General features: G+C 36.8%; 6 protein-coding genes across 6 annotated transcripts; 4 read left to right on the forward strand and 2 right to left on the reverse strand. All coding sequences in view use genetic code 12, as the record gives it.

Annotated features, from left to right (window-relative positions):
- Window positions 1-82: 82 nt before the first annotated feature.
- On the forward strand, window positions 83-1,759 carry ALG8 (dolichyl-P-Glc:Glc1Man(9)GlcNAc(2)-PP-dolichol alpha-1,3-glucosyltransferase; the record flags this gene model as incomplete). The annotated part of the gene is made up of 1 exon (XM_067691931.1): window positions 83-1,759. The coding sequence occupies one exon, from the start codon at window positions 83-85 to the stop codon at window positions 1,757-1,759; it is 1,677 nt and encodes a 558-aa protein (XP_067548360.1).
- Window positions 1,760-2,995: 1,236 nt separating this feature from the next.
- On the forward strand, window positions 2,996-4,732 carry I9W82_003012 (alpha-keto acid decarboxylase family protein; the record flags this gene model as incomplete). The annotated part of the gene is made up of 1 exon (XM_067691932.1): window positions 2,996-4,732. The coding sequence occupies one exon, from the start codon at window positions 2,996-2,998 to the stop codon at window positions 4,730-4,732; it is 1,737 nt and encodes a 578-aa protein (XP_067548361.1).
- Window positions 4,733-4,769: 37 nt separating this feature from the next.
- Window positions 4,770-6,947, reverse strand: TEA1 (Tea1p; the record flags this gene model as incomplete). Its single annotated transcript, XM_067691933.1, has 1 exon — window positions 4,770-6,947. One exon carries the CDS (start codon window positions 6,945-6,947, stop codon window positions 4,770-4,772), a length of 2,178 nt encoding a protein of 725 aa, XP_067548362.1.
- A 192-nt stretch (window positions 6,948-7,139) lies between these two features.
- Window positions 7,140-9,209, reverse strand: I9W82_003014 (uncharacterized protein; the record flags this gene model as incomplete). The annotated part of the gene is made up of 1 exon (XM_067691934.1): window positions 7,140-9,209. One exon carries the CDS (start codon window positions 9,207-9,209, stop codon window positions 7,140-7,142), a length of 2,070 nt encoding a protein of 689 aa, XP_067548363.1.
- A 4,836-nt stretch (window positions 9,210-14,045) lies between these two features.
- Window positions 14,046-14,255, forward strand: I9W82_003015 (uncharacterized protein; the record flags this gene model as incomplete). The annotated part of the gene is made up of 1 exon (XM_067691935.1): window positions 14,046-14,255. One exon carries the CDS (start codon window positions 14,046-14,048, stop codon window positions 14,253-14,255), a length of 210 nt encoding a protein of 69 aa, XP_067548364.1.
- Window positions 14,256-15,189: 934 nt separating this feature from the next.
- Window positions 15,190-16,386, forward strand: I9W82_003016 (uncharacterized protein; the record flags this gene model as incomplete). Its single annotated transcript, XM_067691936.1, has 1 exon — window positions 15,190-16,386. The coding sequence occupies one exon, from the start codon at window positions 15,190-15,192 to the stop codon at window positions 16,384-16,386; it is 1,197 nt and encodes a 398-aa protein (XP_067548365.1).
- Between the last annotated feature and the right edge of the window lie 66 nt (window positions 16,387-16,452).

A 16,452-nucleotide genomic window follows, 5' to 3' on the forward strand; every position in this document is an offset into this window, starting at 1 on the left:
AAGATTCATTTTGTAGTCAAGCGAGATAACTTTTCCAGTGAAAAATTATTTCGGTATCACGTCTCTCAGCACACATCAAAACATGGCCATGAAAAAGGTCACGCCACCTAAGAATGCCAGTACAGAGCCTATAAATGAGGTGCAGTCGTTGAAAAAGTACAGTTTATTCAATATATGGGTGGTATCACTCGCATTGAAACTTCTACTAATGGTTGGATACCACTCTACCGACTTTGATGTACATCGAAATTGGTTGGCAATAACCAACAAATTGCCCTTATCCCAGTGGTACATAGAAAACACATCGCAATGGACACTAGACTATCCACCATTCTTTGCATTTTTTGAGTGGATTTTGTCACAATTTGTTCCACCAATTGTTGCTAAAGATGGGTGTTTGGATATTGTGGAAACTGGTCAGTATGGATTGCCCACTGTTTATTTCCAAAGAGCAACAGTTATTCTAAGTGAAGTAGTTTTGTTTGTGGCTTTACAATGGATAATTGACACTTCCTCCACTCATGCACTTCGAAGAAGAATGTACGTTGCGACTGCCAGTCTTGCTTTGTCGCCTGGTTTGATGTTGATTGATCATATACATTTCCAATATAATGGGATGATGTATGGGATATTACTTCTCTGTTTGAACAGTGCCCGTTTGGAAAGACATTTACTATGTGGATTCTGGTTTGCAGTTTTGCTTTGTTTTAAACATATTTATTTATACTTGGCGCCAGCTGTGTTTGTGTACTTACTACGTGCCTATTGTTTAAAGTTTAGCTGGAGCAAAAAGCGCAATGTTATTGACAATTTGGTAAGGATTGTACAATGGAAGAATACGCTCAAGCTTGGCACCGTTGTCGTATCCGTATTCGCAATTGCATTTTTACCATTTTACAACACGTTACCACAGTTGCTTAGCAGATTGTTTCCATTTAGTCGTGGTCTTACACATGCCTATTGGGCACCTAATATGTGGGCCCTATACTCCTTTTTTGACAGAGTTTTGATTCAAATATACAAAAGGATACCAGTATCGCGGTTTATATTGAAACGTGTGTTTCAATTCAATGCAAGTTTGTTGAGCCAAGATGAATTGTTGAAAACGTCGACTAGAGGAATAGTTGGTAATATAGAATTTTTTATTCTTCCTGAGATTACACCAAAACTTACATTTTTATTGACGTTGTTCTATCAAATAATGGCTCTCATTCCATTATTTTTCCAGCCAACATACCGCAGGTTTATTGGAGCAATGACATTGTGTGGGTATGCTTCGTTTCTATTTGGTTGGCATGTTCATGAAAAGGCCATCTTACTTGTCATTTTCCCGTTGACGTTGATTGTTTCTCGTGACAAGAGATTGCTTCCAGCATATAACCTACTTGTTGCTTGCGGATATGGAAGCTTATTCCCACTCATATACACTTGTAATGAGTGGTTGGTAAAGGTCCTTTACACCTTACTTTGGTATATTGTGTTTTATTTCAACTTTAGAAAAGTTGCTCGAGTTCCGAAGAAGACAACTGGTGTCATAATAGATCGAATGGTTAATGGGTACATCTTATTGTTCATCTTTGTTGTTTCCATCACTAGTATTCTTGACGTGTTGCTGAATAAGTTTTCCATCTTAAAGAAATTTGAGTTTATGAACTTGATGATATACAGTGTTTACTGCAGCATAGGTGTGATAAGTAGTTGGAACACTTTTTCGTGGTTATATTTTGTCGATGATGAGCTATGGATTGAGGGTGAGTGATTATATATAAGTTAATAGAAATTGAATGATGTCTACTGAAATGTAAACGCTTATGACTTGTCTGTTTTGTAGGTGTATAGAAACAGAACAGTTGAGTTATTTTAAGTTATCACTTTTCTCTAAATTGTTGCAAAATTTCTGTTGAACAACCAAAATTTAAATTGCTTTTACAACACCGAAATAAAGTAAAATAGAGAATGAACCCATTTGGGGTACATTAGAACCATTGTAGAATATTATAGACAACATATCAGTCAAATACAACCGCTTTTAAGCACATTTTCAGCACATTTTCGTCAGATAGGCGACGCTTCGGAAAGAAAACGACTCATTGAAAACAGGTTCTGTGGTCTAGTAGGTTATGGCATGTGCTTAACACGCACAACGTCCCCAGTTCGATCCTGGGCAGAATCATTTCAATTTCTATTGGTTTTGTGGTCTAGTTGGTTATGGCATGTGCTTAACACGCACAACGTCCCCAGTTCGATCCTGGGCAAAATCATTGAAATTGTGCTTTTCTTTTTTTCTGCAAATAAAAGATACTACTGACTTGTTAGTTCATTTTTGCAAAAGGAGAGGTGTTGACTATTATCTTTTTTCTTTTTGTTTTTGGGTTTTCTGTAAGTTGCGCATAGTCGTCTCTCATTGTTATTTTTTTTGATTCCTTCGATCCCGATCTTTCCTTTTCTTTGAAAGCTTCGACGCATAATGAGACCTCAGGGCGTAAGACATGAATACGCATCAATGATGTCCGAATATTACATTCGAGTTTTAGTTACCTTATTGCACACACTTTGCATGAAAGTTGGGAAGCAAAGGAGACAGATCTCGAACCAAAGTTCCGCTCAGTTCCATTTGTATTTTGTGTAACACAAGTTTATTTGCGTTGCATTTATTAAATCCGTTCAAAAAGAATCATATCAGCAGATCCGCTACTCCTTTCGACAAAGTAGAGTAGAGCTTTCAGATAACACAGTGAAAGAGAAAGAAGCCAGTCAAAGTATTACTAGTACTCTTTGCTTTCGGAAAAGAATGGTTTCACTACCTCAGAGTTTGTATGTAGGACTGACTACACGTCAATCGGAGTTCATAGCAACTTTAAAAGAAAATTATTGTAACCGCCAGGTTTTTATTTTATCACAAAAGGGGGTTACAAATCGAAAAAAATTATAAATACAAGCCAAATTAGATCCTTTATTTCATTGAACTTTTTCATTTCAAAGTCAAATACACACAATGCCAGAAGAAACAATTTCATTAGGCCACTACTTGTTTGCAAGATTAAATCAAAAACCAATTGACGTCAAGAATGTCTTTGGGGTTCCTGGAGATTTCAACTTGACATTGTTAGATAAGATTGACGATGTCAAAGGAATGAAATGGGTTGGAAGTGTCAACGAATTGAATGCCGGTTACGCTGCCGATGGATATTCAAGAATCAAGAATTCCTTTACGCCAGAAGGATCAGCCATTGGTTGCGTTGTTACTACCTTTGGTGTTGGAGAACTTTCAGCACTCAATGCAATTGCCGGAGCATACTCGGAACACGTCGGATTAGTTCATGTTGTTGGTATCCCATCAGTCGAGTCTCAAAAGCAGGAATTGATGTTGCACCATACCTTGGGAAATGGTGATTTTACGGTGTTCCACAAAATTTCATCTTTTGTCAGTGCAACTACTGCTGCATTGAATGACCCCGCTCTTGCACCAGATGAAATTGATAGAGTCATAGAATCAGCATTTGTTAACCAAAGACCTACGTATTTGGCATTCCCATCCAATTTGGTCAATGCTAAAGTTCCAGCTAGTAGATTAGAAAAACCATTGAATTTGACCCCACCACCAAATGATCCACAAGTTCAAAAAGAGGTGTTGAGTACTATTCTTGAAATGATTTCAAAGTCCAAGAATCCAGTCGTTATTATTGATGCTTGTTGTGGTAGACACAATGCTACTTTTGAAGCCAACAAGTTGATCCAATTGACTAATTTCAAATTTGCTGTTACCCCAATGGCAAAGGGGGCAAGAGATATTGAAGAAAATGACCCCAAATTTATTGGTGTTTACGTGGGTGACTTGTCTTACCCAAAAACCAAAGAATTAGTTGAAGGTTCTGATTTGGTATTGTCACTTGGAGCAATGTTGTCAGATTTCAACACCGGTGCATTCTCCTATTCATTGGATGCTTCGAAAATCATTGAGTTCCATTCAGATTACACCAAAATTAGGAATGCTCAATATCCAAAAATTAGAATGAAGGAATTGCTAAATGCATTAGTTTCATCTCCCGAATTGAAGAAGATTACTGCCAATCACAAACCACCAACTCTTGATCTTGACAAGATGCCACCAATTAAATTACCAGACGATCACAAAATTACTCAATCTTGGCTCTGGTCAAACTTGGGTTCATGGTTGAGAGAAGGTGATGTAATTGTCTCTGAAACTGGTACTTCCAATTTCGGAATTATTCAAACCAAATTCCCTAAAAATTGTGTTGGTATCAGTCAAGTATTGTGGGGATCGATTGGATATTCAGTAGGTGCTGCATCTGGTGCAGTTATTGCTGCTGAAGAAGTTGATCCTAGTAGAAGAGTTATTTTATTTGTTGGTGATGGTTCTTTGCAATTGACAGTACAGGAGCTCTCCACCATGGTTAGACATCATAACAATATTTACGTTTTCGTCTTGAACAATAATGGATTCACCATTGAAAGATTGATACACGGAAAAACTGCTGCCTACAATGATATTCAAGAATGGGAAAACACTGAATTGTTGAAGGTGTTTAAAGGTACAAATATTGAAACCCACAAGGCAGGAAATATCAAAGAAATCACTGATTTGTTCAATGATAAGGAATTTGCAAAGAATAACAAAACTAGATTAATTGAACTTAAATTAGATACATTAGATGCACCAGAGAATTTAGTGAAACAAGCTGAAATCTCATCAAAGACAAACGATGGTTAAACCTTTATAGCTCATTATAAAATATATATGATCTAATCTAATTTTTACTGTGGAATATGTAATCGGGGAAGAGAGACTCCCAATCTTCATTAAACAAGTCTGAAGTCATAAGAACCGGAGGTCCACCAAGGAAATCAATATTGTCATCAAGCAAAACTTCACTATTGGCGAAGTTTTGCAGCTCACCACTTGACATTGGTGATTCATTGAGCAGTGCTATATCACTGACCATAGGAATGGAGGAAACACTGCTGCTACGAGTGGGTTTCGCGGTTTCATCAGATTTGGAACTACTTGCTTGTGACTTGGGAGCTGCTGCTTCAGACGCGTTGTTGTTGGTAGGAGCAGGAGTAGCAGCCTTTTCGCTCTCATTCAATTCACTAGTGTCATGTCGATGCTTTAATTTATCCTTGATCAAGTTATACGATTTTTCCGCCAACTTCCAAGTCTTGGAACATCCATGCAAAACCGACATGAAAAATTGTAATCGTTCTCGATGTTGATTCACTTGAGATAAACTGGAATTTGTTAATAATATAATCGAGATTGACAAAATTGATGAATACACAATGAATATCGATGCTCGTCTGTATCCATGAAACTGTTCAAATCGATGAATTGACACATAAAGATCTTCAATTACATTCAGACAAATAGCCAATGGCGATAGTTGATTATCAGTTTTGAGTTTATCAGATTCAAGACCAACAAATGGTCGATTGAGACAAAGGAGTAGAATGTAGTAGTAGTAACGTATTCCTGAATATGTGGGATTTTCTCCAGTACTTGCCAACGAATCTTTATTCCATTGAAGATCTGAAGGTAAATTCTGTTTCCATTGCTTGATTTGTGCATTATATGCAAACAATTTCTCCAATCTCGACTCCAAATCCAATTCTTCATCATTACTTTGATCATTTTCAACATCAGACTTTGTAAAAATATCATTCAACATATTATCAGAAATGTTTATCAAATTGATTATCTGATTCAATGGGTCACCAATATATGAAACTGCCCTTGATTGGCTGGATGTAGCTATACCTCTTTTCTTCTTTATATACCCATCATATGTAAAATTCTCAATCCATTCCAAATCAGGCAAATCGGCAGTTTCTGGTATTGATGAATCAGCCATTTTCAAAATTGAAGGTCGACCAAGAACCAAGCTTATAAAATGATCAGCCATATAACATCCCCAATAGATTCGAGATCTAATTTCAACATCCAATGGGTTCAAACTTTCCTTTAACTTGACAAACCAGACTTTTGGGTCCAATTGAAATCCGATATCAAACCCCATTCTCATGGCATTACCCAGAAGCATCCACCCACTGGAATTCAGACCATTACAGATATCAAAGAACGCAAGCAACATAAAGCTTTGAAGTGAAGCTATTGATGGGTGACTAAGTGTGCTTAGCAAAATCGATTTCAGCTCTTGGTAAAATTCCTTTGATCGACGATAAATCCGGTCTTCGTCGGACATTCTTGATCCAAGAGCACAAATACTCAATATCAATGTTTTGGAACAGTAGATGCTCGTAGGTTTAGGATCAAAAAAGTCAATTAAAAATGCCTCACGAAAGATAAACATATTGTGGTCAGGGTACTGCCAGGTAAAGAATAGTTGAACACACTTGATAATGTCAGTATCTTTGTTCAACTTGTTGATGATAGCAACTTCACTCTCTCGTTTCAGCGGACGCTTGCTATTGACAATAATATGGTTATCATACACCGATGTAGGACCATAAATAACTTTATTCTCCTCCACATCATCATGCAAATCCTGACCACGTCTCCGAGAAGGAGCTTTAGGCGAAACAGGTGGTTCTGGGACATTATTGATCAATTCAATCAAGTCAGTTTCCTTCAACATTTCAAGCTGCTTCTCCGGCTCTAGGATCTTTAAATCGGAGATAAACTTCTTGACACTATTCATCTGGGTCTCAAGCTTTTGAACATATGTAAGTGGAATACGTTTCTTTCTCATATCATTCACTGTTGGGGTACATTGAATAGCACCCTTGATACAAGTCAGACAAGGACTATTTCCATCACATTTCATCTTACGCGAACGGCATTGCTGACAACTGAGTTTTCCGCGAGAGGAGACTACTGCTGATGCGGACGAGTTGGCTTCCTCCGCGTTAGTTTCCTCTGAGTTACCCTCTTTTTTGACACGCACTTTTCTTTTCTTCTCTGCTGGCATTGTTGACCTTGCTTTGTGTGTGTATATGAGAGAGGGGACGGTGTGTGGTATCTGTTGATGTTTCGTTTTTTCTCAAAACTCCGATTTTTAACAGTTGTCGCTACCAAAGGGGCTCTCACCCCGAGTCATTATGACTCCTCTCTCCTAAATCATAATCTTTTGTCTATGCTTTAACTTCTATATACCTCGATTCTAATTTAAAAACACGATTTGATAAGTTGAGTAAATAACAGTTACAATCCCAACAACGATCAACACATAGTCAAATATGGGTAAGATTTTATCCATTGTTGATTTCTCAATCTTTTTAGTAACTGAGCGTAAATGAATTAATGGAGGGTAGATGTAAACCAATGGAATACATGCAAAACATCCATTGAATGAGACAAACTTGTCAATATTATCAGCATTCAAATAGGCAATAAAACATACCACGGTGACTGATGCAGCACGGAATATATTCTTCAACCATTTAACTTGTGGGTTATACTTTCCTGAATGATGATACAATTTACCATCCTTATCTTTCTTTTTCGATCCTGGTTTACCCTTGTGTCTGAAAAACATGGATTCACCAATTTTAATAGCTGGGAATAATTGTAAGGGCCCAGATAGGAAAACAGCCACTGAATACAACACTAAAATCGATTGTACGGCAACGTTACCTTGAGGTAAATTCAAGATTATAATTGACTTGATTTTATCACCATATGCAGTGTAGCCGACAGTTCCAATAGAGACAAAAATTGCCGTTATAACAAACATACTAACAGACAATACCATGGGGAATTTCTCTGGTTGTGCCATTGATGCTTCAATAGGGAGAATTAATCCAATACCTTCAAAAGAGGTGACAGCAACCCCAATCAACATTGTCCAACTGTTGGAATTGAAGTTGGCGATATTTGGACCAATTCCTTCAAGATAAATCTTCCATCCTGAAAACCAGAAAATGATAAGTAGTCCAATGACAATGAATGCTGAGGAGATTAATGAAACCATTGACAACTTGGTTAAATTTCTAATCCATACTAATGGAATCATTAAAAGACATTGAAGAATAACAGCATTGGCACGAGTTAGCCAACTTGGTTGTTCAGTTAATAACCCACTGATAAATGCAATCATATTCTCAGAAGTGAATAATACATAAGTTGCCACAAATCCAATCTGACTGAGCAAAATAGACACCAAAATGGAATATTGTAACGGAGATCCATAAGTTTTGTATCCCAATTCACCATAAGAAGCCAATTTCAAAGTTTCTTTCGATTGAATAAGAACAATGTAGCAAAAATATGTAAGTAATCCAAACGTACTCAATGTAGCAATGGAGAATGACAACCCACCATTGTAAAAAGCACGGGGTAAAAACAACACACCCGAACCAACAAGTGCCTTAAACACCAAAAAAAATGTCTTGGCAACAGAAGCTGTACCTTTAGGCTGTTCACGTCTTTTCGGTAACTGTTTCGGCATCTGAGGTGCTGCTGCTGCTCCATACAGTCTTTGCTGCCCTAATAGACTCGATTCCTCATCAAACACGTCTTCATAGTTTGAACTCGAGTCTCGCAAGGTATCGGTATCTTCATCCAGATCATCTTCATCATCATCAGTGAAATCCTCTCCCGCATAATGTCCATACATGCTTAAAAACTCCATGAAATTCAGAGTCAAAAAATTTGGTGGTTCTTGATTCTTTTTCAAGGAGTTTTGAATAATAAACTCTCTTCTAAACCCACCAGGTACGTTTATGTCACTTGCAGTTGATCCACGTCTAGTTTCATCCAAGTATCTCAGGAACGAAGTACTTCGAGTACGTCTTTTTGGATTATGAATATTGATTCCATTTGGGTGGGAATCGTCAGCTACATTTTCCATTTGATGATATATCCTTCTTGTGATGTCTCCACCTGGTTGCTTCAAGCTCTCCTCTGGACTGACCAAATGCTTACCAATAGTCTTTAAATCGACATTCTTTTGAGTACTGTTTAGTTGCGATATCAGCTCGTCATAACTTTGTGCATTTGATCCACTTGAATCTTGTGAGTTCACTGATTGCATTGAGGGAGGCATGTTTTGCAATGCTGAATCTAGTGGTTGATGTGAAGTGCTTGAATGTGGACTTGAATCTACAGGATTTGGCATTCTAAACGATTGAGATGGAGATGGCGAATGAACCGAATTGATATCTGGCATTTGCGGGTTGTTGTCTGTGTTCTGAAAAGCAGAATTGGCGTTGGTATTGTTTGACTGCGCCATATCTGAATAGTTGGGATAGGATTTTGCGAGATGAACTGTGTGTGTGTGTAATGATGAAGTGTGGAAAATTGTGGGAAATAAGAAAATATGGCGTATATGCGGAACCTGGTAGCTCAGTGCGGAATTTGGTAGCACTTTTTATTGCACCATTTTGGGCCGCACGACTAGACGGTGTCAATTGAGAGATGGAGAGCAAGGTCACATATATGCGGTACACTACATATAGCAACAGTGGAGTATAATGGTACAACATTAGCCCATTTTAAAGTTTAATCTGGGGAAGCGACTTCATTGAGGTTGCATTTTAGCTGGTGACGCTTTTGACTCAGTCCTCCCCGCATTTTAATCCAACAAAATGGTAAATCAGAATGTAGCTTTAGATATGTGCCATTCCGTGGAATTCAGTTTTTTAGCTCTGGACGGCACATAAGCCATTTGCATAAGCGCTTGACCAAGAAATTTGAAAAGATTCCCCTCTTTCGCGATAACTGCTGCGAAATAACAGTGGACGAACATAATCGCGATTCTCTTGTTCTACATTCCGTTTTCTTCCATGACGGGTGAGCTTCTCAAGTATCCGCATTAGGGAAGAAGTTACAAAATAGGCAACTTACACAGTCCCACGCGACATTGTACGCCGTTTTTTTTGTTAATATTTTCTTCTTTTTAAGCTTTGTTAGAAGTGACTTCATGTCATTTTGTACAGAAAATAATTACTTCCCTTCGAGCTTGAAATAAAAATTAAAATAAATAGCTTAATCTTAATAGACGGGGTCCTGCTTTCGTCGTGTGCATTTTTTACTTGGGTATAAACCTCCACTTTTGGTTAACTACACAGAGGCCCTTGTAAACAAAAAAGAAGTTTGACCAACGAATAAGTGTTTGTGTCATTCTAGATGCACCCCACTTGAACTCAAACTACAGTAATAGGGGCTAAGGTCGAGTCAATGTTACGCTGAACTTAAACGCCCTTGCGTTTACGTGGTTTTTGTAAAAGACGATAACTGTAGGGGTCACTCTCAACACATGCTTTCGCTATGTCTTCCTTTTCTTAGTGGAAGAAACACAAAATCTCGGCTATTGGATTCTACACAATAAACAGAGAATGCAAAAGTGGGGATAAGGCGTCCACCAGGGCGTCTTCGAGAAATAACAAACAAGGTGAAATTTCTTTCTCGATAGTGGGGAAGCAGAGTGCGGAAACAAAACTTCAAACCAAGGTGTGTTGTTTTGATTTGGTTATGAGCTCAAGGCGGTAACTAATCCGAGAAACAATAAAAGATGAAACCCGGAAAAACACATTTGCGATTTCAGGCGTGATACTTCGAGGTTACATTGCAAATAAAAAATGAAACCGTGGTTTATAGACCAGTAAATGAGCCGAGGTTTTTTTTTTTCTTGTTCAAGTGGGTGTGCTTCTACAGGGTAGGCAAGATGTATAGGTGTTAATAAAATATGTGGCGGTGTTGGGTGTTTTTTTTGCATATGTGTGCATATATCCTTGTGTTTCCTTGTGTGTGGGTGTATGGAAGTATGCAGGTCTTAAGAACATTATTATTTTGTGGGTGAAATAAATGAACCCAGATGCATGAAAGGAAAAGCTTTTTTTCTTTTTTCTCAAATGGCAACTTTACCCCAAGAATAGTACAAAACCAAAAAAAAGAAATACTTAATTTTGTGATTGCTTTTTAGTTTGTGTAGAAGATGCGAAAGTCCCCGAAGTGCCACGGATATGGAAGGACACAAATTACACTATGGGGTACAAAAATTTCACTTCCGTAAATACAAAAAGTGACAAGAAGTGAAACTGATTAAGTTATCAAAGGCTCAGATATATTGTTTCCATCTTTTTACGGTTTCAAAGAAAACCAGGTCGTATCTTGAAAGGGCGGGATGGTCAAATGAAAAAATTTTCTTCCTTTTAAGCCTCGACGGAGGCAAGATCTAAAGACAACAAAGAAATAGAACTTTTTCTTGCAGCTAGCATTTCTTTAAATAAGCACTTCTTTTTTGGTTTCTTTTCCGTAACAAAAGTGGCTTATAAAATGGTTTCTTTATTAGCAATTGGTTGCTGACACAAGAGAAGAATTGTGTGTGAGGCATAGGCTTAGACTGTGCTTGCAATACAGTGCACTTGTGACACTTTGTCTTCTCAAGGAAAGCTTCATCATGCGCAAATTCTTAATAATGTCCAACCTTTTTTCGTTCTTGTGATTACTTTCAACTGTTTCTAAAAATAGAGGCAAATCGTAATTGTATAACTTTTCGGAAAAACCTCTAGTTAGACAACCTTTAGTATTGTGTACTGAAGTGAGTGGCACAGAGTCATCCGTTCTCGGTTATTGTGTGTGTTGACCAAGTTGAGTTCAAAAAGTTTCCAAGAAAATGAGACAGCACTGCCTATTGTTCTAGAAAGAAATCCCTTTGGGGGCGCGGAAATATGAATAAGCGCTAAGACGGGGATGGCAGTGCGAAAGGTGATGAAAGTAGAAGCACAGCTTCACCATAAAACATGTATGTGCATCTAATCCCCACCCTTCTGCTTTTCTGCTTTTCTGCAATTGTAATGATGTATATTGAAAGGCATCATGCAAAGAAATACAAGAAAAAGAAAAAAAGAGAAATTTATCCGATTTGTGTGAGTGTGCATTGTTTTTGATGTACAAAGACTTAAAATCGTATCTACATCCAATATCGGAAAAACTTTCTCTTCCATATCTTGGCAAATACAAAAAAAATGCCTTACTAAAATATCTCACCTCCTCCTTTTCTTTTGTACCCCTCAGAACTGTCTTTTCCATATCAAAAATATAATCTACTTTTATCCCCGCTCAATCTGCATGGAATATAGTACGTTTGCTACAAAGTACCGGAGATTGGATGGAAAAGAAAAAAAAAGAAAACAGCAATTATTCCGGATAAATGACTACGAGTTAAACAGAGATTTTACAAATGACCTTCGGTGCAAATGAATAACTATGAGCAGCTCCGTGTGAATAAAGGTCACACGTATATCCTACCAAATACTCTACTTCTTCAAGCTCTGTTGCACAATAAAAGACGCTTTGTAAATACAGTCGTTTTGTACAAAGTAGTGTAGGCTGTGCATTACTTTTTGTATTTCGTGGCCGAGAAAATGCAAAACAAAGAGTAGCCAATCATACACAAAGCAAAAAAAAAGTAATGTCGCATTATTCATGTATACGACACACACAAATCTTTGTTCTTTTTTTTTTTTGTTCCTTTGAAGCGAGTGACTGATTGCGCACGGGGGCAGACAACCGAGATCTGAAATGCAACAGTGGGGAAGGAAAATTGCACAGGACATCGGGTGACTTTATTTTTCAAAAGAAGGTGACACCTATAAGAAGGTCAAGAGGAAGATGGTGGTGAGTGTTGAATGGACATCAATAATCACCTCATTCACACGATACATGTTGCGGATGTAACTGTTCATATGTTGTACTTTCTTTGAAATCTAGCAGCAAAAGAAAATAAAATAAAATAAAATAAAAGATTGGTTTGTTGGTAGATTTCTTTCTTTTGTTTCTTTTTCCTTTGATGTGTGTATGCATTATCTATATGTATGACGTAATTTACATTGCTTTTACAGCATGAATAGCCTTTGATTGCAGTCAGAGAAGAGCAGAAGAGAAGTGATGGAATTGAGACACGCCACCTTTCAATCATTAAGTAATTACAGTTTTCTTGGGTTGCCTCGTAGTTGTTGTTGCTATACTGCTTAATATGGTTTGGTTTCAGTGTCGCATTTTTTTTATGTAATAAGTGAAATTTTTCTATGGGGGGTAGTGTACTGTTTTACAATTCATTTCCAATATTGTTTGTTGTTGCATTGTTTCTTTTTCTTCTTTCCATTCCTTCTTTCTATACGTTTATTGCCGTTTATTGTTCTTCTTTTTCTTCTTTGCTTTGCGGTTAGTGACGGATATATGTATTAGAGTATGACTATGGCCTGCTCCCCCAAAACCAAACAAACTAAAAAAAAAAAAATAAAATAAAGAATGATTTACACTTTGTCTCTTTGTCTTTTTTTTTCTGACATTTAGTTAGATTTCTAAAAGGTGTGATTGGGGGAAAAAGGAAATATACTTAAACTGAATCAAAAGTTAACTAAACAATAGTAGTAGTAGTGTTGTATTTGTTTATTTTGTAATATGGAAATGTACATTGAGAATGACTCAATGGAACATAAGAAATACATTAGCGCCAGATTTCTAAAACACAACACACAGAGGAGTTTGAATGAGTCGATTGTGTACTTCTTTGTACTCTTTTGTTTTATTACTCTATCTGTATGGGACAAGATTTCAAAAAGTAGAATCTGGCGTTTTTCTCTCTCTCTTTATTACTAATTAATATTCTTGTGGGTGTATTCTTTTATTTTTATTTTTATTTATTTTATTTATTTTGTGTTGCAGTTTTATTCTATATAGGTTTGTGTAATAATTGGGTTATGCATATTAGAAACTCAAAAAGTAAAAAGTAAATGATGCATTTAAATAATAATAATATTAATAATATTACAATTTCCAATTTCCGTATAATCCCATTTCCACACTTGTGTAACATTTATTATTCAGACTCACAAAAGATTTGAAAGATCCTATATATATATATCGTACAATATTTCCTTCATATCTGACAATCTTACTACAACATCCTACACAACTACTTTTCAACAAACAATTTACATTCTTCAATTCAATGAACACAATACATACTAGCATAGATTACATTGACAGCCCGAAGAGGAGTCTGGTGGAGAAGAGCATAGCAAAGACGAAAGTGAATACAAAGGTCAATATCAAGACGAACATGAAAAAGAGTATATCATCTGCATTTGATTCATTGCTGGTTAATGAAGAAAACTATAATAATAATAACAACTCCTCCACCACCACCACCACCACTACTACCTCAAAGAACGCTGGTCGTCATGTTTCATTCAACTACATAATAAGCGTTAGAGAAATCATCTATGATATTGCATTGGACTACAATTTTTTAGATAAGAATTGTATTTAGAATAGAATTAAAAAAATATATATATATATACTGGGCTATATCTGAAACTTTTTGCTTTCTTTCTTCCTCTGTTTTCTTTAAATTCGAGTTGAATTTCGGTATTTTCCAGTACAATTGGTAGCATTTCGAAAAGAGTCAACAAAAGCCTTTTCAAAAAGGGGATCAGACCTTCTTTTGTTTTTGTTCTATTTGAACACAAAAGCTTCCAAAGGAAAAAAGAACCAATTAGTGACAAGCCAAATATAAGAGCGGTAATCAACAGTAATTGGTAATAAGCAAGTGTTGGATTAGTACATGCATACTGTTTCTGATAAAACTAACAGAAAGTTTGAAGAGAAGATTGTGACTCTGCTTGAATTGAATCATCTTTTATGGTAATATGCGACGTGAACTCTTACCCCCCCTGCTTCTTATGGACATCATATACAGTTAACTTTATAACTACAGCCATTGAAAAACCTTAATGTACTTCAAATATCCCCAGTTTTACACATAGCTTGTCTATTTTGCTGATTTTTGCAGCCACTCAGCAAACACATTTACTCGTGAGTACACTACTTTCAAAAGAAGCTACATGCCAACAACAGCCCCAGTAACTAAGCATATGATCCAAGTCAAGGTTTGCGTAAGCTCTTCCCCCCCCGCTGGTACATAACTGGAACTTTTGGGATACCCTTGGCACAAAATGTAACTTATACACCGAAATCCCCACACAGACTCTTAGTACAAAGACATGAGCGCAGTAAGTACCACAAGAGTGTCAATATATCTCAATACATGGAACAAACCACAGCTTAGTAGTATATATCACCAATACTGGTGTGAAATTGTAGTCGTGTCGTACACAATAACTTACAAAGTGAAGAATTGCGACACTGAAAAACTTCACCCTTTCTCAGGTACCATCATCACGTTACAGCTCCAAAAAGGTGTCATGCCCCTACTACATCTACGTTCATCATTACAATGTGTTATATATAAGAGATGCGTTACTACATCAACGAGACTATATAACAGCAGCAACAACGGTAACAATTACAATACATTCACATCAAAATCATCAAATACTGAATCAAATCAAACAAGACAAGCTCCATCCTCATCTAATAGATTCCAAGATCAATATGCTCACCGCAATCATCATCATCGCCATTCACATAGACTAGCACGCCATCAACGTCAACCTCATCATCGTAAGACTAATAACTCACCACCATCATTCAATTTACAAACGATTCTTGATACCGGGTCCGAATCAGCTCAAAATGCATTGAAATCGATCCTTGCTCGAATTCAACGTTTGCAACCGTTAGATAAACCAGTCCAGTACGTGTCTCCCACACAAGGGTTAATTACATGTCCAATCCAACAAGTTCTTGAAGGATTAGACTTGAGTAGTCAAGGACTTCAATTGATTGAGAGAGAAGCAACCAATAATGGCTCTTCTACTGCTTCGGTTATCCCATTAATCAAAAGAATCAAGATTCAAGAAATGCTCAAATCATACAATGACGAACTAGCAGAAGCCAAAGAATTAGAACTCTTGAACATGGGATCCAAGAAAACCATCAAGGCCCTTGACAATAAATTACGAGCCAAGCAAAAGAAATCAAGTGAAAAACAAATCATGATTAAATGGTCAATCAGTTTAAATGATTTAACGAATCAAAAACAAGTTGAAATTGATAATCGATTACGTAAAGAACTGGGGAAAATTGTCATTTATTTAATTCATAATAAAAAGGCACCTATGAATTTGAAAATTACTGATATTTTCAAAAATAGTAGAAGTGGTGACGATGCTGATGTTGCTGAACTGATGGATATTGAATTGAGGAAACGCGGCAAGGTTAAAGAGACGTTGGAAAATATTTTGAATTCATTGGAATGTAAATGGACACTGGAAGGTGATGTTGAAAGCAGAATGGTTTATTCAATTACATCTACAGCTAGTGATGTCAGTACTAGTGCTACTGCTACAGCCAAGGCATCTGAGGAGAATTCACAAAAACTGACTGATTCACACCAGCAGAAAAAGAAACAAAAGGCAAAAACTGTCACCAACAAATCTGAACTGAAAGTCGACGAAGAAGATTTAGATGCGTTGTATCTGTTCAAAATTGAAGATTAAATATCAGACATGTATATAGTTTTTGAAATATGATGTATATAACATTCCCATTAAAACGCACTTACA

This window comes from Candida metapsilosis (genome assembly GCF_017655625.1).
Source record: "Candida metapsilosis strain BP57 chromosome Unknown scaffold3, whole genome shotgun sequence".
In the NCBI taxonomy this organism is placed as follows: domain Eukaryota; kingdom Fungi; phylum Ascomycota; class Pichiomycetes; order Serinales; family Debaryomycetaceae; genus Lodderomyces; species Lodderomyces metapsilosis.